Raw genomic sequence first — 24,853 nt, forward strand, 5'->3', positions numbered from 1 at the left:
CCCCAACCCAGGCCCAGCATCGCATCCCCCCCCCCAAAAAGCACCATTTCCCACCAGAAGGACATTTTATTTCCACGCTGTCGCCCCCCCCCCCTCCATCCTCATCAACTTGGGTGGGGGGGAAGGGGGGGGGCATTAAATAAGAACAGAGCTGCCTCCACCTCCACAGGGTGGCCATAGGGGACCCTTCCCCCCCCAGCCCCCAACTCCCCCTTCCTCCCCCCCCCCACCGCAGCTCCACGTGGCCCGAGGTGCTGCCACACCATGAGAGGGGGGGGCCGAGAGGTGGGGGGGGGGGGTAGTTTTCTCCCACCCCCCCTTCCCTCCCCCCCAGTTTACTTGGGGGGTCGATAGGCCATTTTCCTGCTCTTCAGCACCGACCACTTGTGGCGCTTCATGTAATAGATGAGCGGCGTGATGAGTGCCGAGATCATCAGCATCTATGGGGGGGGGGGGGTGAAAATTAGGGGTGTCGACCCCACGGGGAAGGAGAAGGGGGGGTCAACCCCTTGTCATTGTGTTCCCCCCCCCCCCAAACTCACCTTCAGCCCCATGCGTTTGCGCTGGTCGTGCTCCGGCTCCGCGGCCCAGCGCAGGAAGGTGCAAACGTCCTTGGCGATCTGAGACATGGTGGCGGGGGTCCCTGGGGGGGGGGAGGGGGGGGCAAAGAGGAAGAGCTGAGCACCTCCTGAAACCCCCCCTTAACTCTTCTCCACCCCCCGCCAGGCACCCCCTCGTAGTGATGGTGTGGGGATCCGTGAGAGGGGTTGACCCCCCCCCCCTCAAACCCCCCCTTACAGTGACGGGGGGGGCACCCTCACTCCCACCGCCCCCCCTCCCACCCTTCTGTTTATCCCCCCTCCCTGCTTTCCCCCCCCAACTCCCCATTCTCCCCCCCCCATTCTCCCTCCCCCCACTCCCCATTCTCCCCTCCCCATTCCCCCCCCCCACCTCCCCATTCCCCCCCAGTATCCCCCCCCACCTCCCTACTCCCCCCCCAGTATCCCTCCAACTTTTCGCCCCCAACTCCCCATTTCCTCCGCACTTCTCCTCCTCAACTCCCCATTTCCAACCCACTTCCTCCTTCCCTCCCCAGTATCCACCCCCACTTCTCCCCCCTATTTCCCCCCCACGTCCTCCTTCCCCCCCAGCACCCCCCATCTTCTCCCCACTTCCTGTTCCCACCCTCCACTTCCTGCTTCCCCCCCAACTCAACCCCCCCATTCCCAGCTTTCTCCCCACCCCACTTCCTCCTTCCCCCCCATTCAACCCCCCCCACTCCTTGCTTCCCTCCCCAAATCCCAGCTTCCCCCCCCCATTTCATCCTTCCCCCCTACTCCTGCTTCCTCCCCCATTCCCACCCCCTCCCATCTTCTCCCCCTACCCCCAATCCCTGCTTCCCCCTCATTCAACCCCCCCACTTCCTGCTCCCCCCAATTCAACCCCAACTCCCTGCTTCCCCCCCCACTTCCTCCTTCCCCCCAATTCAACCCCCCCAAATCCCTGCTTCCCCCCCCACCCCACTTCCTCCCTCCCACTTCCCCCTCCACCCCCTGCTCGCCCCCCAACTTCCACCTTCTCCCCCCTGCTTCCCTCCCCCCAAAATTCAACTCCCCCCCACTCCCAGCTTCTGCCCCCCCATTCCGTTTCAATCCCTCACTCCCACCTTCCCCTCCTCCCAGCTTCTCCACCCCCCCACTTCCTCCTTCCCCCACAGCTCCCATCTTCTCCTCCCCATCTCATCCCCACCTCCTTCCCCCCCCAGCTTCCTCCTTCCCCCCCCAGCTTCCTGTTCTCCCTCACAGCTTCTTCCTTCCCCCCCTCCCAGCTTCCTCTTCCCCCCCTCCCCCCATCTCCCTGTTCCCCCCCCCACAGCTCCCTGTTCCTCCCTCCCAGCTTCCTCCTTCCCCCCCCCCCAGCTTCTCCTCCCAACCCCCCCCCGCTCCCAGCTGCTCACGGCTTCTCACCCCCCCAGCTTCTCTTCCCCCCATCCCTGCTTCCAACCCCCCACTTCCCCCCCCTTATCCCTGCTACTTCCCCCCTTAACTCCTCTTCATCCCCCCCCACTCTTTCCTTCCCCCCCCCTTTCCCCCTTATCCCGCCCCCCCCCCCCCCCCCTACCATCGTCAAACTCCAGGATCTCGTTGTAGATGGGGGGGGCCATTCCTATGGCCTGCCCTGGGAAGTAGGGGTTGTAGTGCAGCCCCTCCCGCACCACGACGCCCGCGGGGGGGTCACAGTATCCCGTCAGCAGAGAGAAGACGTAATCCTCCCCCCCGTGTCTGAAATTGGGGGTGGGAGGGGGGGGGGGTCAGAGTCGCTGCTCGAGGGGCTGCAGGGGTGGGGAAGGGGGGAGGGGGCGTCTGGGGTCCCAGGGAGGTGGGGAGGGGGATGAGGGAGGGACTCTGGGGTCTCATAGAGGTGGAGAAAAGCACATGGGGGGGCTCTAGAATCCTATAGGCATGGGGAAGGATATGAGGGGGGGTCTGGGGTCCCATGGAGGTGGGGAGGGGGATGTGGGGGGGGACCTGGAGTCCCATAGGGGTGGGGAAAGGAATGGGGGGGGGTCTGGGGTCCTATAGGGGTGGGGAAGGATGTGGGGGGACCTGGAGTCCTATGGGGAGGGGGGGGAAAGGGATGTGGGCTGTCTGGGGTCCTATAGGGGTGGGGAAGGATGTGGGGGGGACTCTGGGGTCCCATGGAAGTGGGGAGGGGGATCTGGGGAGGCGGATCTGGGGAGGCTTTGGGGTCCCATAGGGGTGGGGAAGGACACATGGGGGGGGACCTGGAGTCCCATAGGGGTGGGGAAAGGGATGTGGGGGGGTCTGGGGTCCCATGGAGGTGGGGAGGGGGACGTGGGGGGGTTTCAGGGTCCTATAGGGGAGGGGAAGGATATGGGGGGGGGGGGGGTGCATTTCCACAGAGGTGGGGAAGGGCACGGGGGGGGTCTGGAACCTCATAGGGGTGGGGAAGCAGACACCGGGGGGTCTGGGGTCCTATAGGGGAGGGGAAGGATATGGGGGGGGGGTCGGGAGTCCCATGGAGGTTGTGAAGGGGATGTGGGGGGGCTCTGAGGCCCCACAGAGGTGGGGAAGGATACATGGGGGGGCTCTAGAATCCTACAGGGGTGGGGAAGGGTAGTGGGGAAGGGGGGTGGGGGGGGTTGGAGTCTGACAGGGATGGGGAAGGGGATGTGGGGGGATCTGGGGTTCCATGGAGGGGGGAGGGGGATGTGGGGAGGAAGGGATGTGGGGGGGGCTGGGGTCCTATATGGGTGAGGGGGGTCTGGAGTCCCATGAAAGTGGGGAGGGGGACATGAGGGCCCCAGCTTCAGTCCTTCCCCCCACCCCACCCCTTCTGCCCCCCAGCTCCAGCCCTTCCCCCGCCTTCCCCTCCCACCCCTACCCCAACCCCCCCCCCTCCCAGTTTCAGCCCTGCCTCCCCGCCCCCCCCAGCTTCAGCCCCCGGCCCCCCATCCCAGCTCCAGCCCTTCCCCCCCCAACCCCCCTCCCAGTTTCAGCCCTCTCCCCCCCCATCCCCCCCAGCTTCAACCCTTCCCCCCCATACCCAGCCCCCCCCAGCTTCAACTCTTCCCCCTCAAACTCCTCCAGCTCCAGCCCTCTCCCCCCCCAGCCCCCCCTACTTCAGCCCCGAGCCCTTCCCCCCCAGCTCCAGCCCTCTCCCCCCCCAGACCCCTCCAGTTTCAGCCCTTCCCCCTCCAACCACCTCAGCTTCAGCCCTGTCCCCCCCAACCCCCCAACTTCAGCCCCCAGCTTCAGCCCTTCCCCCCCCACCCCCCCAGCTTCAGCCCTCTCTGCCTCCCCACCCCCCCAGCTTCAGCCCCCTTCGCCCCCCAGCGTCAGCCCCCCCGCCCCCCACCTGGCATTGACGATGTAGCTGAGGTCGGGGGGCAGCGCGCCGTTGTTGGCCGCCCGCGCGGCCTCGGGGTTGGGGTAGGGCTTGGGGAAATAATCCGAGATCTTCCCGGGCCGCAGGAACATCTCCCCGTTCTCATCTGGGCCGTCCTGAACCTCCACCTGCAGGGGAAGCGGGGGGGTTACAGGTGGGGTGGGAGAAGGGCTAAATGGGGGGCTGGGGGGGGTGAGGAGGGGGATACAGGTGGGGTGGGAGATGGGGGAAGGGGTAAATGGGGGGTAAATGGGGGCTGAGAGGGGCAGGGGGGGTGAGGAGGGGGTCACAGGTGGGGTGGGAGGTGGGGGAAGGGGTCAATGGGGGATTGGAGGGGACTGAGAGGGGTGAGGAGGGGGATACAGGTGGGGAAAGGGGTAAATGGGGGCCTGGGTGGGGCTGAGAGGGGCTGGGGACGGTGAGGAGGGGGCTTACAGGTGGGATGGGGGCAGAAAGGGGTAAATGGGGGGCTGGGAGGTGGGGGAAGGGGTAAATGAGGGGCTGGGGGGGGCTGAGAGGGGTGAGGAGGGGGATACAGGTGGGGTGGGAGGTGGGGGAAGGGGAAAATGGGGGGCTGGGGTGGGGCTGAGAGGGGTGAGGAGGCAGATACAGCTGGGGAAAGGGGTAAATGGGGGGCTGGGGGGGCTGAGAGGGGGTGAGTAGGGGATTATAGGTCGGGTGGGAGGTGGGGGAAGGGGTAAATGGGGGCCTGGGGGGCTGAGAGGGGTGAGGAGGGAGTTACAGGTGGGATGGGGGTGGAAAGGGGTAAATGGGGGGGGTTACAGGTGGGGTGGGAGGTGGGGGGAAGGGGTAAATGGGGCTGCGGGGAGCAGAGAGGTGGGCAAAAGGGGTAAATGGGGGGCTGGGGGGGCTGAGAAAAGGGCTTGGGGGCTGGGGGGGCTGAGAGGGGGGCTTACAGCTGGGGTGGGGTGGCAGGAGTAAATGGGGGGCTGGGGGGTTACAGGTGGGGTGAGGGGGTGAAGGGGTAAGTGAGGGGCTGGGGGGGGTCTACGGGGTAAATAGGGGGCTGGGGGGGCTTAGAGGTGGGGTGGGAGGGGGGAAAGGGTAAAGTAGGGGGGCTGGGGCAGTTTGGAGGCCTCAGGGAATTGGGGGGGGATTTGGGGGTCTTAGGATTGCGTGGGGGGGGGTTTGGAGGTCTAAGGGCTGAAGGGGGGATTTGGGGGTCCCAGGACTGCATGTGTGGGGGGGGTTGGGGTTTGGAGGTTTCAGAGTTGGGGGGGGGGAGGCAATTTGGAGGCCTCAGGGCATTGGGGGGGGGATTTGGGGGTCTCAGGACTGCGTGCTGGGGGGGGGGGTGGGGGCAGTTTGGAGGCCTCAGGGCTTTGGGGGGGGGATTTGGGGGTCTCAGGACTGCATGTAGGTGGGGGGAGGGCAGTTTGGAGGCCTCAAGGCATTGGGGGAGGGATTGGGGGGTCTCAGGATTGCGTGGGGGCTACGGGGGGGGGGTTTGGAAGCCTCAGGACATTGGGGGGAGGGTTGGAAGTCTCAGGGCTGGGGGGAGGGGGGGGGGGCAGTTTGGAGGCCTCAGGGCGTTGGGGGGGGGATTTGGGGGTCTCAGGACTGTGTGTTGGGGGGGGTTGGAGGTCTCAGGGCTGGGTTGGGGGCAGTTTGGAGGCCTCAGGGCATTGGGGGGGGGATTGGGGGTCTCAGGATTGCATGGGGGGGGGGAGCAGTTTGGGGGCCTCAGCGCATTTGGGGGGGGGATTGGGGGTCTCAGGACTGCATGTAGGTGGGGGGGGGGGCAGTTTGGAGGCCTCAGGGCATTGGTGGAGGGGATTTGGGGGTCTCAGGACTGCGTGCTGGGGGGGGTTGGAGGTCTCAGAGCTGGGTTGGGGGTGGTGGGGGCAGTTTGGAGGCCTCAGGGCTTTGGGGGGGGGATTTGGGGGTCTCAGGACTGCATGTGTGGGGGGGGTTGGGAGGTTTCAGGGTTGGGGGGGGGCAGTTTGGAGGCCTCAGGGCATTGGTGGGGGGCATTTGGGGGTCTCAGAATTGCATGGGGGGGGGTAGTATGGAGGCCTCAGGGCATTGGGGGGGGTGGATTTGGGGGTCTCAGGACTGTATGTGTGTGGGGGGGGCAGGTTTGGAGGTGTCAGGACATTGGGGGGGGGATTTGGGGGGTCTCAGGGCATTGGGGGGGGCGTTTGGGGGTCTCAGAATTGCATGGGGGGGGCAGTGTGGAGGCCTCAGGGCATTGGGAGGGATTTGGGGGTCCCAGGATTGCGTGGGGGGGGGTTTGGAGGTCTCAGGGCATTCAGGGGTGGGGGGTTGGAAGTCTCAGGGCTGGGGGGGGGGCAGTTTGGAGGCTTCAGGGCATTGGGGGGGGATTTGGGAGTCTCAGGACTGTGTGTTGGGGGGGGGGGGGTTGGAGGTCTCAGGACTGGGTTGGGGGCAGTTTGGAGGCCTCAGTGCATTTGGGGGGGGGATTTGGGGGTCACAGGACTGTGTGGGAGGGGGACTGGGGGGGGGGGGGACAGTTTGGAGCCCTGAGGGCATTGAGAGGGGGATTTGGGGGTCTCAGGATTGCATGGGGGGTCCAGGGGAGGGGGGGGGGGGTTTGGAGGTCTCAGGGCATTTGGGGGGGGATTTGGGGGTCTCAGATCTTGGGGGGGGAGGGGAGGAACCAGTTTGGAGGCCTCAGGGCATCGGGGGGGAGGATTTGGGGGTGTCAGGACTGGGGGGTGGGGGCAGGTTTGGAGGTGTCAGGGCTGGGTTGGGGGGGTTGGGGGTCCTGGGGGGGCCACGTTCCCCACCTCCTCCGCCAGGGCTTTGGCCTCGGCCTCCGTGTGGGTGACGCCAATGAGGTTCCGGAAGGCGACGTAATCCATGCTGTGGCACGCGGAGCAAACCTGCTTGTACACCTGGAAGCCTCGGCGGACGCTGCGGGGGGGGGGGAAATAGAGCGGGAATTATTGGGTGAGGGGGGGGAGAAACGGGGAATTGGGGGAGGGGGATATTGGGCAGAATGGGGGGTATGGAGCAGGAAGGGGGGAAGGGGGGTATTGGGCAGAATGGGGGGTACTGGGGGGGGGGGAAAGGGGAATATGGGGGGGGGGGAAGAGGAGTATTGGGGGAGGGGGAAGAGGGGAAGACACACGATGGGGGAGAGAGAAAAGAAAGTGGATGGGGATGAAAAAAGCAGGAAATATGGGGGGGGGAGAAAAAAATAGAGCAGGAATTATAGGGTGAGTGGGGGGAGAAAGGGGAAATTTGGGGAGGGGGGATATAGGGCAGAATGGGGGGTATGGGAATATGGGAGGGGGGGAAGGGGGCAAAGACAGACGATGGAGGAGAGAGAAAAAAAAGTGTGGGTGGGAATGGAGAAAGGGGGAAATATGGGGGGGGCTGCAAGGGGGTCACAATTGTGAGGCAGACAAAACGCAGGGGGTGGGGATGGAGAAAGCGGAATATTGGGGGGGGGACACAATGGGGGAGCAGAAATCGATGCTGGGGGGGGCATGGAGAGGAAGGGAAATGTGACGGGAAAAAGCAAATATATCCCATGTATCCCCATAAAATCCCATATAATCCCACAGAACCAGACAGAATCCCATAGAACCCCATACAACCCCTAAGGCAGGACCCTACAGAACCTACAGCGCCCTATGGTGAGAGCTGGGGTACGAGGGGGGGTTGGACTCGATGCTCTTTGAGCTCTGCTCCAACCCGAGCAATTCTACAACTTTGGGATTCTACACAACCCTGCAGAACTCCACAAAACCCCATAAAACCCCATATACCCCCAAAGAATCCCATACATCCACACAGAATGCCAAATAATCCCATAGGACCCCATAGGGCCCCACAACGAGGGCAGTACGGTTGGGCTGTGCTTGGACTTGATGCTCTTTGAGCTCTGCTCCAACCCAAGCAATTCTACAACTTTGGGATTCTACGCAACCCCATAGAACCACACAGGATCCCATAAAACCCTATATATCCCCAAAGGACCCCATAGAACCCCATGTGTCCACATAAAACCCCATATGCCCATATACAACCCCATACGGCCTCACAATGAGGGCAGTACGGTTGGGTTCTGGTTGGACTCGATGCTCTTTGAGCTCTGCTCCAACCCGAGCAATTCTACAACTTTGGGATTCGACACAACCCCGTAGAACCCCACAGGACCCCATAAAGCCCCATATATCCCCAAAGAATCCCATACATCCACATAGAATGGCAAATAATCCCATAGAACCCCATAGGACCCCACAATGAGGGCAGTACGGTTGGGCTGTGCTTGGGCTCGATGCTCTTTGAGCTCTGCTCCAACCTGAGCAATTCTACAGCTTTGGGATTGCATAGAACCCCATAGAGCCCCACAGGACCCCATAAAACCGTATATATCCCCAAAGGATTCCATAGAACCCCATGTGTCCACACAGGACCCCATAGAACCCCACAGGACCCCATAGTTAGATGTAGGGCAGTATGGGTGGGCTGTGGTTGGACTCAATGCTCTTTGAGCTCTGTTCCAATCTGAGTAATTCTACGGCTTTGGGATTCTACACAACCCCATAAAACCCCATATGTCCCCAGAGGACCCCATAAAACCCCATGTGTCCATACAGAACCCCATATGTCCACATAGAACCCCATAGGACCCCACAGTGAGGGCAGTATGGTTGGGTTGTGGTTAGTCTTTGAGCTCTGCTCCAACCCAAGCAATTCTATGGTTCTGGGATTCTACACAACCCCATAGAACCACGCAGAACCCCACAAAACCCTATATATCCCCAAAGGACCCCATAGAACCCCATGTGTCCACATAAAACCCCATATGCCCACATAGAACCCCATAGAACCCCACAATCAGGGCAGTTTGGCTGGGTTCTGGTTGGACTCGATGCTCTTTGAGCTCTGCTCCAACCCGAGCAATTCTACGGCTCCGGGATTCTACACAATCCCATAGAACCACACAGGACCCCATACAACCCCATATGTCCCCAAAGGACCCCATACAACCCCATATGTCCCCAAAGGACCCCATACAACCCCACAGAACCCCACAAGACCCCACAGTTAGTGCAGTGGGGTTGGGCTGTGGTTGGACTCGATGCAAGGACGGGGAAAGAGACAAAAGGATGGAAAGGGAAATGGGGGGGGGAGAAAAGGAGATTTGGGGGGGTTGGGGGGCAAAGGGGAGATAAGGAGATACGTGGGGGGAGAAATATTGGGGGGGTGGATGGAGAAGTGGGGGAAGGGGGGAGGGGAAGGAAGACACGGGGAGGTGGTGGGGAGACACGAGATGGGGGGAGGAAAAGGGAGACATGGGGAGGGGGGAGGATGGGGGGGAAGGATGGAGACCTGGGGGAGGTGTGGATGGGGGGGGGAAGAGCGGAGACCCAGGAGGGGGGGGAGTGTTGGAGAGTGAAAGAAGGAAGACAAGGGAGAGGTTGAGGAGAGGGAGGAGGAAGACACAGGAAGGGGGGGGTATGGGGGGAAGGATGGAGACACGGGGGGGGGGGTGTTGGAGGGGAGAAGGAAAGAAGACATGGGGGGGGTCAGGGACAGGAGAAGAAAGAGGGAGACATGGGGGGGGCTGATGGGGGGGAGGGGGGGGGAGGGGAAGGGTGGAGACCCAGGTTGGGGGGGGAGGTGTTGGGGGAGGTGGAGAAGGGATACGGGGGGGGGGGGGGCGCATGGTGGGGGAGGATGGAGACCTGGGGGAGGTGGGGATGGGGGGGGAGGGAAGAGTGGAGACCCAGGTGGGGGGGTGTTGGGGGGTGAAGAAAGACTGACAAGGGAGGGGGTTGAGAAGGGGGAGGAGGGAGACACAGGAAGGGGGGGCATGGGGGGAAGGATGGAGACACGGGGGGTGTTGGAGGGGGGAAGGAAGGAAGACATGGGGGGGGGGGGGTCAGGGGCAGGACAAGAAAGAGGGAGACATGGGGGGGGTTGATGGTGGGGGGGAAGGGAGGAGACCCAGGTGGGGGGGGGTGTTGGGGGAGGCGTTGGGGGGCGAAGGAGGGAGACATGGGGGGGGTTATGGGGGGGAGGATGGAGACACAGGGGGAGGTGAGGATGGAGGGGGGGAAAGGTAGAACGGGGGGGGGGAGGGGAAGGAAGGAAAACACGGGGGGGAGGGAGACATGGGGGGGGGTATGGGGGAAGGATGGAGACAAGGGGGGCAAAAGTGATGGGGGGGTGAAGGAAGGAAGACACGGGGGGGAGGGGGAAAACACGGGGGCGGGGGTTATGGGGGGGGAGGTTGGAGACCTGGGGGGGGGGGAGGGGGTTGGTGAAGGGAGGAAGACAGGGGTGAGGGCGAGGGGGGGAGGAGGAAAAGGGAGCCACGTTGAGGGAGAAGTGGGGGAAACGGATGGAGAGCCGGGGGGGGAGGAGCACGGAGGGACCCCACGACCACCGCACGAGGGGGGGGGTCCCTCAGTTCCCCCACCCCCCCCCTCCGACCCCGCACCTGTCGTGGTCCAACGCCGCCAGCGGCCCCCCGTGGCTCCACGGGAAGGCGGGGGGGTGCAGCTCCAGCTCCCCCGCGTCCACCGCCGCTCTCAGCGCTACGGCCGCGGCCGCCCCTCCCGCCGTCAGCGCCCCCAGCGCTGCCAGCAGCCTCAGGCGGCTCCGGGGCTGCGCGGAGAACGACGCCGGTCGGGCCTGCGGGGTTAAAAGAACGGAGGGGGGGTCAATGAGGGCACCGGGCCGCCACCCCCCCTGCCGGTTCCGATCCCGGTTCCGGCCCCGCTCTCACCCCCTGCGGCGCCGGCCGAGGCCTCGGGCTCAGCAGGAAGCGCCCGCTGGGTCGCAGAGGGAAACGCCGCCCCGCCGCCGCTCCCACCGCCGCCGCCATCGCCGCAGCGCTGAGGTCGCGGGGACGCCGCCGGGCTCCGCCCCCGGAAGTGACGTTAGAGGGACGCGACGGCGCGGGGTGATGACGTCAAATCGGAGGCGGTCGCTGTGTTCGGAGCGCGGCGCGCCGTGATGACGTCAGGGGGCGGGGCGGCGGGCGGCCTGCTTCGCGTGCGGCGCCTTGTGATGACGTCACGAGGAAGCGGGCTCTGTGAGGTCGGCGTTGGGTGCCCGGATGGCGTCACGGCGTGGGAGGGGACCGACCGACCGACAGACCGACCGGCGGCGGTGCGGGGACGCCTGGAGCGGCCGAAACCGCGGAACTCTGCTGTTAGATTCTATGCGTCTATGATTCCCTGCGCCTGGCGCGCTGTGATGACGTCAGGGACGGGACGGGAAGAGAACGGCGCTACCATGAAGTCAAGGATGGCCGTTCGGGGGGGCTCTGCGCCCGCCGCGTTCTGATGACGTCACGAAAACGGCGGGCGCCCACCCCCCCGGATCCCCGCGCATTGTGATGACGTCAGGAATCAGCGGGAATGCAGCGCTGACGGCGCGCCGCGATGATGTCGGCGATGGGCGGGGCTGCGCGCGGCGCGCCGTGATGACGTCAGTGGCGCGGAGGACGCGGCGGTTTTCGGCTCCCGGCGCGGCCGCGTCAATGAATGGAGCGCGAGTCGCGGGACCGAAGCGAAGCTCTTCATGTTTATGTACAGCCGGAACCGCGCGGGGAAAACAGCGCCGGGAGCGGCCGCCCCGAAACCCGAACACCGTCTGTCTGTCCTTCTCCCGGTCATCTGTCCCTATGTCTGTCCATCCATCCATCCATCCCCATGTCCACCCATCCATCCACCCACCCACTCATCCACCTCCATGTCCCCACGTCCATCCGTCCGTCCATCCATCCATCCATCCCCATGTCCCCATGTCCATCCATCCATTCATTCATCCATCCCCATGTCCCTGTGTCCGTCCATCCATCCATCCATCTCCATGTCCCCACGTCCATCCATCCGTCCGTCCATCCATCCATCCCCATGTCCCCACGTCCATCCATCCCCATGTCCGTCCATCCATCCATCCATCCATCCCCATCCATCCATCCATCCCCATCCATCCATCCATCCGTTCCCATGTCCCTGTGTCCATCCACCCATCCATCCCCACGTCCCCACATCCACCCCCATGTCCCCACATCCATCCACCCCGTCTCCCCATCCGTCCGTCCGTCCATCCATCCATCCATCCATCCCCATGTCCCCATGTCCGTCCATCCATCCATCCATCCACCCACCCACCCATCCATCCCTCTCCATGTCTATCCATCTTCAAGTCCCCATGTCCATCCATCTCCACACCCACCCACCCGTCCCCCCATCCATCCATCTGTCCGTCCGTCCATCCATCCATCCATCCATCCCCATGTCCCCATGTCCATCCATCCATCCATCCATTCATCCACCCACCCGCCCACCCATCCATCTTCAAGTCCCCGTGTCCATCCATCCCCACTCCCACCCGTCCACCCTCACCCCCCCACGTCCGTCCACCCCCCGTCCATCCATCCGTCCGTCCATCCCCCCCGCTCAGCCCCAGCACAGCACGTTCCAGAGCAGCAGCCAGCAGGGATAGGCCAGCAGCGCCACGCAGGGGAAGGCGGCGGCGCCGTGCAGGTGGTGCTGCAGCACCTCCACGTCCATCCGTCCTCATGTCCGGCCGTCCATCCATCCCACGTCCGTCCGTCTCCATGTTCCCAACTCCATCCGTCCATCCTTGTCTCCTGTGTCCATCCATCCATCCATCCCTGTGTCCCCAATGACCTCATGTCCATCCATCCATCCATCCATCCATCCATCCATCCATCCATCCATCCATCCACTCATCCACCTCCATGTCCCCATGTCCATCCATCCCCATGTCCATCCATCCATCCACCCATCCCCATGTCCATCCATCCACTCATCCACCTCCATGTCCCCATGTCCATCCATCCATCTATCCATTACCATGTCCATCCATCCATCCATCCGTCCATCCCCATGTCCCCATGTCCGTCCATCCATCCACCCCCATGTCTATCCATCTTCAAGTCCCCGTGTCCATCCATCCCCACACTCACCCACCCATCCACCCCCACGTCCCCCTGTCCGTCCACCCCACGTCCGTCTGTCTGTCCATCCATCCATTCCCATGTCCCCATGTCCATCCATCCATCCATCCATCCATCCATCCGTTCCCATGTCCCTGTGTCCACCCACCCATCCACCCCCATGTCCCCACACCCACCCCCCTGTCCCCCCGTCCATCCGTCCGTCCGTCCGTCCATCCCCCCCGCTCAGCCCCAGCACAGCACGTTCCAGAGCAGCAGCCAGCAGGGATAGGCCAGCAGCGCCACGCAGGGGAAGGCGGCGGCGCCGTGCAGGTGGTGCTGCAGCACCTCCACGTCCATCCGTCCTCATGTCCGGCCGTCCATCCATCCCACGTCCGTCCGTCTCCATGTTCCCAACTCCATCCGTCCATCCTTGTCTCCTGTGTCCATCCATCCATCCATCCCCGTGTCCCCAATGACCTCATGTCCATCCATCCATCCATCCATCCATCCATCCATCCATCCACTCATCCACCTCCATGTCCCCATGTCCATCCATCCCCACGTCCATCCATCCATCCACCCATCCCCATGTCCATCCATCCATCCATCCATTACCATGTCTATCCATCCATCCATCCACCCATCCCCATGTCCATCCATCCATCCATCCATCCGTTCCCACGTCCCTGTGTCCACCCACCCATCCACCCCCATGTCCCCACACCCACCCCCCTGTCCCCCCGTCCATCCGTCCGTCCGTCCGTCCATCCCCCCCGCTCAGCCCCAGCACAGCACGTTCCAGAGCAGCAGCCAGCAGGGATAGGCCAGCAGCGCCACGCAGGGGAAGGCGGCGGCGCCGTGCAGGTGGTGCTGCAGCACGGCGTCCTGCAGCGCCCGCAGGAACAGCTGCCAGCCCTCGGCCGGAGCCGCCGGCCGCTCCTCCAGCTCCTGGTGCACGAAGATGCACAGCAGCAGCGTCACCGCCGGCGTGCAAAGCACCAGCAGCGCGCCGCGCGCCGCCCTGCGGGGGGACAGCGCGTGTGTGCAAGGGCGGCTGGGGGGGCGAGGGCCGGGGGGAACGTGGGAGTGTGTGCAGGAGTGGGTGTGCAAGGGGGAGATGGCGGGTGAGGGGGAACGTGGGTGTGCAAGGGGGACATGGCGGGTGAGGGGGAACGTGGGTGTGCAAGGGGGGAACGTGGGTGTGCAAGGGGGAGATGGCGGGTGAGGGGGAACGTGGGTGTGCAAGGGGGGAACGTGGGTGTGTACAGAGAAGTGGGTGTGTGTGGAGGAGTGGGTGTGCAAGGGGAAGATGGTGGGTGAGGGGGAACATGGGTGTGTATGGAGGAGTGGGTGTGCAAGGGGGAGATGGAGTGCAAGGAGGAACATGGGTGTGTGTGGAGAAGTGGGTGTGCAAGGGGGAGATGGTGTGGAAGGGGCACATGGGTGCGTATGGAGATGTGGGTGTGCGAGGGGGGAACGTGGGTGTGCGAGGGGGAAATGGTGGGTGAGGGGGAACGTGGGTGTGTATGGAGAAGTGGGTGTGTATGGAGAAGTGGGTGTGCAAGGGGGAGATGGCGGGCAAGGGGGAACGTGGGTGTGTATGGAGAAGTGGGTGCGCGAGGGGGGACATGTGGGAGTGCAATGGGGAGATGGTGTGCAAGGGGCACGTGGGCGTGCAAGGGGGAGATGGAGTGCAAGAAGGAACGTGGGTGTGTATGGAGAAGTGGGTGTGCGAGGGCGGACCTGTGGGAGTGTAATGGGGAGATGGTGTGCAAGGGGAGTGTGGGTGTGCAAGGGAGCACTTGATGTGAGAGACGGTGTGCAAGGGAGAGATGATGTGCAAGAGGGCACGTGGGCGTGCAACGGGGCACGTGGGTGTGTATGGAGAAGTGTGTGCAAGGAGAATGTGGGTGAGTATGGAAAATTGCATGCAAGGGAAATGTGTGTGTGCAAGGGGCACGTGGGTGTGCAAGGGGACCCCATACATCCCCATACATCCCTATATACCCCCATATGTCCCCATACAGCCCCATACATCCCCATAGGACCCCATATATATCCCCATATGTCCCCATATGTCCCCATATACCCCCATGCATCCCCATACATCCCCATATGTCGCCATACATCCCATAGATTCCCATGCATCCCCATACACCCCATAGGTCCCCATACACCCCACCTCCCCCCATACACCCCATACACCCCAAACACCCCATCTCCCCCCATACACCTCATATGACCCCATACACCCCATCTTCCCCCACACACCCCATACACCCCACACACCCCATACATCCCCATATGTCCCCATACACCCCATCTGCCCCCATACACCCCATACACCCCATGCACCCCATAGGACCCCATACATCCCCATATGTCCCCATACACCCCACACACCCCATAGGACCCCATATGACCCCATACACCCCATCCACCCCATAGTTCCCCATCCACCCCATACACCCATATGTCCCCATGCACCCCATCCACCCCATACACCCCATATGTCCCCATACACCCCATGCACCCCATATGACTTCATACACCCCATATATCCCATACACCCCATAGTTCCCCATACGCCCCATACACCCCACCTCCCCCCATACACCCCATAGTTCCCCATACACCCCATACACCCCATATGTCCCCATCCACCCCATAGTTCTCCATACACCCCATACACCCCACGCACCCCATAGGACCCCACCCACCCCATATGACCCCATCCACCCCATCCACCCCATAGTTCCCCATACACCCCATACAGCCCACCTCCCCCCATACACCCCATATGTCCCCATGCACCCCATAGTTCCCCATACACCCCATATTTCCCCATACACCCCATCCACCCCACACACCCCATAGGACCCCATCCACCCCATATGACCCCATACACCCCATATGTACCCATCCACCCCATAGTTCCCCATACACCCCATACACCCCATCTCCCCCCATCCACCCCACGCACCCCATAGGACCCCATCCACCCCATATGACCCCATACACCCCATACACCCCATATGTCCCCATACACCCCATACACCCCATATGTCCCCATACACCCCATACACTCCACCTCCCCCCATATACCCCATAGGACCCCACACACCCCATGCACCCCACACGTCCCCATACACCCCACACACCCCATACACCCCATGCACCCCATAGTTCCCCATCCACCCCATGCACCCCATACACCCCATAGGACCCCATACACCCCATATATCCCATATACCCCATCCACCCCATAGTTCCCCATCCACCCCACACACCCCATACACCCCATAGTTCCCCACGCACCCCACGCACCCCACCTCCGCCCCGTTACCTGGGCGCGGCGGGGCTGACGGCGGCGGCGGCGGGCACCATGGTGGCGGCCATGATGAAACCCAGCGAGAAGTTCAGCAGCGCCGTGCAGCCCAGCAGCGCCGCCAGGTACAGCAGCGCCAGCAGCTTCAGCGCCCGCCAGCCGCGCTCCGAGCCTCCGGACGCTGTGCTGTAGAGAGTGGGGCGGCCCCATAAGTGCCCTATAAGTGCCCCATAGCCACCTGCCCCATCAGTGCCCCATAAGTGCCCCATAGCTGCCCAATAACAGCAGCGCCAGCAGCTTCAGCACCCGCCAGCCGCGCTCCGAGCCTCCAGATGCTGCCCTACAGAGTGGGGCGGCCCCATAAGTGCCCCATAGCCACCCCATAAGATCCCCACTGCCATCCCATAACAGCAGGGCCAGCAGATGCAGCGTCTGCCAGCCGCGCTCCGAGCCTCTGGATGCCGCTCTACAGAGTGGGGCGGCCCCATAAGTGCCCTATAAGTGCCCCATGGCCGCCCCATAAGGTCCCCTCAGCCATCCCATAACAGCAGGGCCAGCAGCTTCAGCGCCCGCCAGCTGCGCTCCGAGCCTCCGGATGCTGCCCTACAGAGTGGGGCGGCCCCATAAGTGCCCCATGGACGCCCCATAGCCACCTGCCCCATCAGTGCCCCATAAGTGCCCCATAGCTGCCCAATAACAGCAGCGCCAGCAGCTTCAGCGCCCGCCAGCCACGCTCTGAGCCTCCGGACGCTGTGCTGTAGAGAGTGGGGCGGCCCCATAAGTGCCCCATGGCCACCCCATAGCCGCCCCATAGCCACCTGCCCCATAAGTGCCCCATAGCTGCTCCATAACAGCAGTGCCAGCAGCTTCAGCACCCACCAGCCACGCTCCGAGCCTCCAGATGCTGCCCTATAGAGTGGGACGGCCCCATAAGTGCCCTATAAGTGCCCCATGGTCGCCCCATGGCCACCCCATAACTGCCCCATAAGAGCCCCATGGCCACCCCATAGCTGCCCCATAACCACCTGCCCCATAAGGGCCCTATAAGGGCCCCATAAGTGCCCTATAGCCATCCCATAACAGCAGCGCCAGCAGCTTCAGCGCCCGCCAGCCGCGCTCCGAGCCTCCAGATGCTGCCCTATAGAGTGGGGTGGCCCCATAAGTGCCCCATGGCTGCCCCATAGCCACCCCATAGCCACCCCATAAGATCCCCACAGCCATCCCATAACAGCAGCGCCAGCAGATGCAGCGCCTGCCAGCCACGCTCCGAGCCTCTGGACGCTGCCTTATAGAGTGTGGGGCAGCCCCATAAGTGCCCCATAGCCACCCCATAACCACCTGCCCCATAAGGGCCCATAAGTGCCCCATAGCTGCCCCATAACAGCAGGGCCTGCAGGTTCAGCTGGCACCCCATAACCTCCCCACATCTCCCCATAACCACCCCACACCACCCCATAACCTCCCCCCATAACCCCACCATAACCCCATTACCCCATCCCCACCCCATACCCACACCCACCCTATACCCCACACCCCATAACCCCACGCACACCTCATACACACCCTATAACGCCATAGCCCCACACCCCATAACCCCAAAACCTCACACCCCACAACCGCACACTCCGTACCTCATTTCCTCAACACCACATAACCCCATGCCCACCCCATAACCCCATAACCCCATACACACCCCATAACCCCGTAACCCCATACACCCCCCATAGACACCCCATAACCTCCCCACACCCCATAACCCCATACCCCATAACTCCATAACCCCATACACACCCCATACAGACCTCATAACCCCATAACCCACAACCCCATAACCCTCCACACACCCCATAACCCCGTAACCCCATAACCCCATACAGACCCCATAACCCCATACAGACCACATAAAACCCCATAACCCCACACACACCCTATAACCCCACACACACCCCATAACCACCCACACACCCCATACAGACCCCATAACCCCACACAGACCCCATAACCCCATACCCACCCCATAACCCCATAACCCCACACAGACCCCATATAGACCCCATAACCCCATTCACACCCCATAACCCCATTCACACCCCATAACCCCACTCACACCCCATAATCCCATAACCCCACACACACCCCATACAGACCCCATAACCCCATTCACACCCCACAACCCCATTCACAACCCATAACCCATATAGACCCCATAACCCCCCACACATCCCATACAGACCCCATAATCCCATACAGACCCCATAACCCCACACACACCCCATACAGACCCCAAACCCCATACAGATCTCATAACCCCATAACCCCACCGCACCCCATACAGACCCCATAACCCCATACAGACCCCATAACCCCACTCACACCCCAAAAACCCCACACAGGCCCCACACACACCCCATTCACACCCCATAACCCATACAGACCCCATAACCCCATACAGACCCCATAACACACAACCCCATACAGACCCCATAACCCCGTTCACACCCCATACAGACCCCATAACCCCATAACCCATACAGACCCCATAACCCCATGCAGACCCCATAACCCCACACAGACCCCATAATCCACACAGACCCCATAACCCCATACAGACCCCGTAACCCATAACCCCACACACACCCTACACAGACCCCATAACCCCACTCACACCCCATAACCCACAACCCCACACACACCGCACACAGACCTCATAACCCACACAGACCCCATAACCCATGACCCCATAACTCATGACCCCATAACCCCACACAGACCCCACAACCCACACAGACCCCATAACCCCATAACCCACACACCCCACAACCCACACAGACCCCATAACCCACACACACCCCATAACCCCATAACCCACACACCCCATAACCCGCACACACCCCATAACCCACACAGACCCCATAACCCCATACAGACCCTGTAGCCCCACACAGACCCCATAACTCCACACACCCCGTACCGACCCCATAACCCACTCACACCCCACAACCCCCCCCCGGCCCCTCGCACGCCGTACCGGTGGCGGCTGTGCGGCAGCGCCATTCCCGCCACGTAGATGGCGATGCTGCTGAGCACCACGGCCTCGGCCTCGGCCACCGGGAAATGCAGCGCCGCCGCGCGGTGCCCCCACACCGGCAGCGCCAGCAGCGCCAGCCCGGCGCCGTGGGACGCCAGCAGCGGCGGCAGCAGCGCCAGCAGCGCGGGGGGGTCCTGGAACAGCCGGGGGTGGGGTCATGGGGGGGTGGGGGCCGTACGGGACATAGGGGGTTGGGGTCGGGGGGGGGGATATGGGGTCAGGGGGGGGATATGGGGTCCTATATGGGAATAAGGAGCAATCCAGCACCACGGACAGCTCCTGAAATACCCGGATGTGGGGTCGGGGGGGATATGGGGTCCGTATGGGACATAGGGCGGTTGGGGTCGGGGTGGGGGATATGGGGTCGGGGGGGCATGTGGGGTCCTTTATGGGAATAAGGAGCAATCCAGCACCACGGACAGCTCCTGAAATACCCGGATGTGGGGTCAGGTGGGGGGTATGGGGTCCGTACGGGACATAGTTTGTTTAGGGTCGGGGGGGGATATGGGGTCGGGGGGATCGGCCGGGGGGGTTATGGGGTCCGTATGGGACATAGGGGGTTTGGGGTCGGGGGGGCTCGGCGGGGGGGATATGGGGTCCGTACGGGACATAGGGGGTTTGGGGTCGGGGGAGGATATGGGGTCCCGTATGGGAATGGGGGATATGGGGTTATGGAGGGATATGGGGTCCTATATGGGAATAGGGAGCAGCGCCAGCACCGCGGACAGCTCCTGAATACCCGGATGTGGGGTCGGGGGGGGATATGGGGTCCGTATGGGAATGGGGGATATGGGGTCATGGGGGGGATATGGGGTCGGGGCGGGGATATGGGGTCATGGGGGATATGGGGTCATGGGGGGGGATATGGGGTCCCGTATGGGAATGGGGGATATGGGGTCATGGGGGATATGGGATCCCGTATGGGAATAGGGAGCAGCTCCAGCACCACGGACAGCTCCTGAAATACCCGGATGTGGGGTGGGGGAGAGGGGGTGGTTTATGGGATCCCGTATGGGAATGGGGGATATGGGGTCATGGGGGACAGAGCTGTGGCGCAGCGCTATGGGCCAGCGCTGTGGGGCAATGCTGTGGGGCGGCGCTATGGAGCAGTGTTATGGGGCAGTGCTATGGGGCAGAGCAGTGGGGCGGCGCTATGGGGCGGTGCTGACCTCGGCCGTGCCGCGCAGCGCGGCCCCGCTCCCATCCCCCGCCCGCTCCGCCAGCGCCGCGTCGCCCTGCTGCAGCTGCAGCCACAGGTCCAGAGCCTGCAGCAACACACATCCCACAGATCCCATATAACACCCACTGATCCCATATAACACCCACAGATCCCGTACAGATCCCACAGATCCCATATAACACCCACAGATCCCATACAGATCCCACAGATCCCATATAACACCCACAGATCCCGTACAGATCCCACAGATCCCATATAACACCCACAGATCCCATATAACACCCACAGATCCCGTACAGATCCCACAGATCCCATATAACACCCACTGATCCCATATAACACCCACTGATCCCGTACAGATCCCACAGATCCCATATAACACCCACAGATCCCATACAGATCCCACAGATCCCATATAACACCCACAGATCCCGTACAGATCCCACAGATCCCATATAACACCCACAGATCCCATATAACACCCACAGATCCCATAGAGATCCCACAGACCCCATACAGCACCACAGATCCCATATAACACCCACAGATCCTGTACAGATCCCACAGATCCCATATAACACCCACTGATCCCATATAACACCCACTGATCCCGTACAGATCCCACAGATCCCATATAACACCCACAGATCCCGTACAGATCCCACAGATCCCATATAACACCCACAGATCCCATATAACACCCACAGATCCCGTACAGATCCCACAGATCCCATATAACACCCACAGATCCCATATAACACCCACAGATCCCGTACAGATCCCACAGATCCCATATAACACCCACTGATCCCATATAACACCCACAGATCCCGTACAGATCCCACAGATCCCATATAACACCCACAGATCCCATATAACACCCACAGATCCCATACAGATCCCACAGATCCCATATAACACCCACAGATCCCATATAACACCCACAGATCCCGTACAGATCCCACAGATCCCATACATCACCACAGATCCCATACAGATCCCAGAAATCCCATACAGCACCCACAGATCCCATATGGCACCCAGAAATCCCATACAGCACCACAGATCCCATACACATCCCAGAAATCCCATACAGCACCACAGATCCCATACACATCCCACAGATCCCATATAACACCCATTGATCCCATACAGCACCCAGAAATCCCATACAGCCCATACCCCACACCCCACACCATATCCATATCCCACCCCATATCACACACCCCACACCCCATATCCCACCCCACACCCTACATCCCACCCTGTACCCCACATCCCATATCCCACCCCATATCCCACACCCCATATCCCACCCCACACCCCACATCCCACCCTATATCCCACCCCATACCCCACACCCCACACCCCACATCCCACCCCACACCTCATACCCCATATCCCACCCCATACCCCACCCCACACCCCACCCCATACCCCACATCTCACCCCACACCCCACATCCCACCCCACCCCATATCCCACCCCACACCCCACACCCCATATCCCACATCCCACACCCCACACCCCACCCCACATCCCACCCCACACCCCACACCCCACACCCCACACCCCACATCCCACCCCACACCCCATATCCCATACCCCACCCCATACCCCATATCCCACACCCCACACCCCACACCCCACATCCCACACCCCATATCCCACCCCACACCACACCCCACACCCCACACCCCACCCCACACCCCATATCCCACACCCCACATCCCACCCCACACCCCATATCCCATATCCCACCCCATACCCCACCCCATACCCCACCCCACACCCCATATCCCATATCCCACACCCCACCCCACACCCCATATCCCATACCCCACACCCCACACCCCCCCCCACACCCCACACCCCACCCCATCCCACACCCCACACCCCACCCCACATCCCACCCCCCCCCCCCCCCCCCCCCGCACCCTGAGCAGCAGGACGGCGAGCAGCAGCGCGAAGGGGGGGCTGTAGAGCCCGATGGACACGAAGCGCGACAGCGAGGGCAGCAGGTAGAAGAAGTAGGACTGGTGCAGCCGCTCCAGCAGGTTGTTCAGCTTCCGGAACATCCCCTCCAGCACCCTATGGGGCACGGCGCCGTGGGGCCCGCGGGACCCCGACCCCATGGAGGAGCCCTGCAGCCCCACGGCCCTGCCCCCAACATCCTATGGGGCTCTATGGGGATCTATGGGATCTATGGGGCTCCATGGGGATCTATGGGGATGTGTGGGGCTCTATGGGATTCTATGGGGCTCTATGGGGCTCTATGGGATCTATGGGCTTCTATGGGCTTCTATGGGGATCTATGGGCTTCTATGGGGCTCTATGGGGCTCTATGGGGATCTATGGGATTCTATGGGGCTTCTATGGGGATCTATGGGGCTCTATGGGATTCTATGGGGATCTATGGGCTTCTATGGGGATCTATGGGGATCTATGGGCTTCTATGGGGATCTATGGGGATCTATGGGCTTCTATGGGGCTCTATGGGGATCTATGGGCTTCTATGGGGATCTATGGGGATCTATGGGCTTCTATGGGGCTCTATGGGGCTCTATGGGACCCGCGGGACCCCGACCCCATGGAGGAGCCCTGCAGCCCCACGGCCCTGCCCCCAACATCCTATGGGATTCTATTGGGATCCATGGGATCTATGGGTTCTATGGGGCTCTATGGGGATCTATGGGGATGTATGGGGATGTATGGGGCTCTATGGGGCTCTATGGGGCTCTATGGGGCTCTATGGGGATGTATGGGGCTCTATGGGGCTCTATGGGGATGTATGGGGCTCTATGGGGCTCTATGGGGCTCTATGGGGCTCTATGGGCTTCTATGGGGATCTATGGAATCTATGGGTTCTATGGGGCTCTATGGGATTCTATGGGGCTCTATGGGGCTCTATGGGATCTATGGGGCTCTACAGGATTCTATGGGGCTCTATGGGGCTCTATGGGGCACTATGGGATCTATGGGCTTCTATGGGGCTCTATGGGGCTCTATGGGGATCTATGGGATTCTATGGGGCTTCTATGGGGATCTATGGGGCTCTATGGGATTCTATGGGGATCTATGGGCTTCTATGGGGATCTATGGGGATCTATGGGCTTCTATGGGGATCTATGGGGATCTATGGGCTTCTATGGGGCTCTATGGGGATCTATGGGCTTCTATGGGGATCTATGGGGATCTATGGGCTTCTATGGGGCTCTATGGGGCTCTATGGGACCCGCGGGACCCCAACCCCATGGAGGAGCCCTGCAGCCCCACGGCCCTGCCCCCAACATCCTATGGGATTCTATTGGGATCCATGGGATCTATGGGTTCTATGGGGCTCTATGGGGATCTATGGGGATGTATGGGGATGTATGGGGCTCTATGGGGCTCTATGGGGCTCTATGGGGCTCTATGGGGATGTATGGGGCTCTATGGGGCTCTATGGGGATGTATGGGGCTCTATGGGGCTCTATGGGGCTCTATGGGGCTCTATGGGCTTCTATGGGGATCTATGGAATCTATGGGTTCTATGGGGCTCTATGGGATTCTATGGGGCTCTATGGGGCTCTATGGGATCTATGGGGCTCTACAGGATTCTATGGGGCTCTATGGGGCTCTATGGGGCACTATGGGATCTATGGGCTTCTATGGGGCTCTATGGGGCTCTATGGGGCTCTATGGGGCTCTATGGGATCTATGGGGCTCTACAGGATTCTATGGGGCTCTATGGGGCTCTATGGGACCCACGGGACCCTGACCCCATAGAGGAGCCCTACCCACAACATCCTATGGGCTTCTATGGGGATCTATGGGATCTATGGGGCTCTATGGGGATCTATGGAATTCTATGGGGCTCTATGGGGCTCTATGGGGATCTATGGGGCTCTATTGGGGCTCTATGGGATTCTATGGGGCTGTATGGGGCTCTATGGGACCCAGCGGGACCCCCGACCCCATAGAGGAGCCCTGCAGCCCCACGGCCCTGCCCCCAACATCCTATGGGCTTCTATGGGATCCATGGGCGCTATGGGGCTCTATGGGGCTCTATGGGGATCTATGGGGATGTGTGGGGCTCTATGGGGCTCTATGGGGATGTATGGGGATCTATGGGGCTCTATGGGGCTCTATGGGGCTCTATGGGGATGTATGGGGATCTATGGGGATGTATGGGGCTCTATGGGGCTCCATGGAGATCTATGGGGATGTGTGGGGCTCTATGGGGCTCTATGGGGATCTGAGACTCTATTGGGGCTCTATGGGATTCTATGGGGCTCTATGGGGCTCTATGGGCTTCTATGGGGATGTATGGGGCTCTATGGGGCTCTATGGGATTATATGGGGCTCTATGGGGATCTATGGGCTTCTATGGGGATCTATGGGGATCTATGGGATTCTATGGGGCTCTATGGGGCTCGATGGGGCTCT

General features: G+C 61.8%; 2 protein-coding genes across 8 annotated transcripts in view; both read right to left on the reverse strand.

The window, feature by feature from the left end:
* Nucleotides 1-46: 46 nt before the first annotated feature.
* CYC1 (cytochrome c1) lies at nt 47-11,202 on the reverse strand. Its single transcript, XM_090138247.1, has 7 exons — nt 10,640-11,202; nt 10,352-10,545; nt 6,681-6,807; nt 3,880-4,037; nt 2,122-2,282; nt 543-643; nt 47-440 (listed from the first exon to the last, which is right to left on the reverse strand). The coding sequence occupies exons 1-7, from the start codon at nt 10,736-10,738 to the stop codon at nt 336-338; spliced, it is 945 nt and encodes a 314-aa protein (XP_089994373.1). The 5' UTR covers nt 10,739-11,202; the 3' UTR covers nt 47-335.
* Nucleotides 11,203-12,260: 1,058 nt separating this feature from the next.
* Nucleotides 12,261-24,853, reverse strand: part of GPAA1 (glycosylphosphatidylinositol anchor attachment 1) — a 32,561-nt gene continuing 19,968 nt past the window's right edge. For 2 of the 7 annotated variants that reach the window (XR_016465395.1, XR_016465396.1), the window contains exons 9-15: nt 22,363-22,516; nt 20,415-20,510; nt 19,186-19,379; nt 16,176-16,343; nt 13,376-13,777; nt 12,705-12,790; nt 12,261-12,624 (exon numbers count right to left, since the gene is read on the reverse strand). Coding sequence is in view for 5 of the 7 variants with exons in the window: in XM_090138248.1 (XP_089994374.1) it covers nt 13,607-13,850; nt 16,176-16,343; nt 19,186-19,379; nt 20,415-20,510; nt 22,363-22,516 (856 nt within the window). In the remaining 2 variants the exon portion in view is untranslated. Of the gene's footprint in view, nt 12,625-12,704; nt 12,791-13,375; nt 13,851-16,175; nt 16,344-16,672; nt 16,761-16,793; nt 16,913-17,183; nt 17,296-19,185; nt 19,380-20,414; nt 20,511-22,362; nt 22,517-24,853 lie in introns of those variants that run through there. The other 5 variants (XM_090138248.1, XM_090138249.1, XM_090138252.1 and 2 more) reach the window with 5 other exon arrangements.

This window comes from Phasianus colchicus, chromosome 3, assembly GCF_987193195.1.
Source record: "Phasianus colchicus chromosome 3, bPhaCol1.hap1.1, whole genome shotgun sequence".
In the NCBI taxonomy this organism is placed as follows: Eukaryota; Metazoa; Chordata; class Aves; order Galliformes; family Phasianidae; genus Phasianus; species Phasianus colchicus.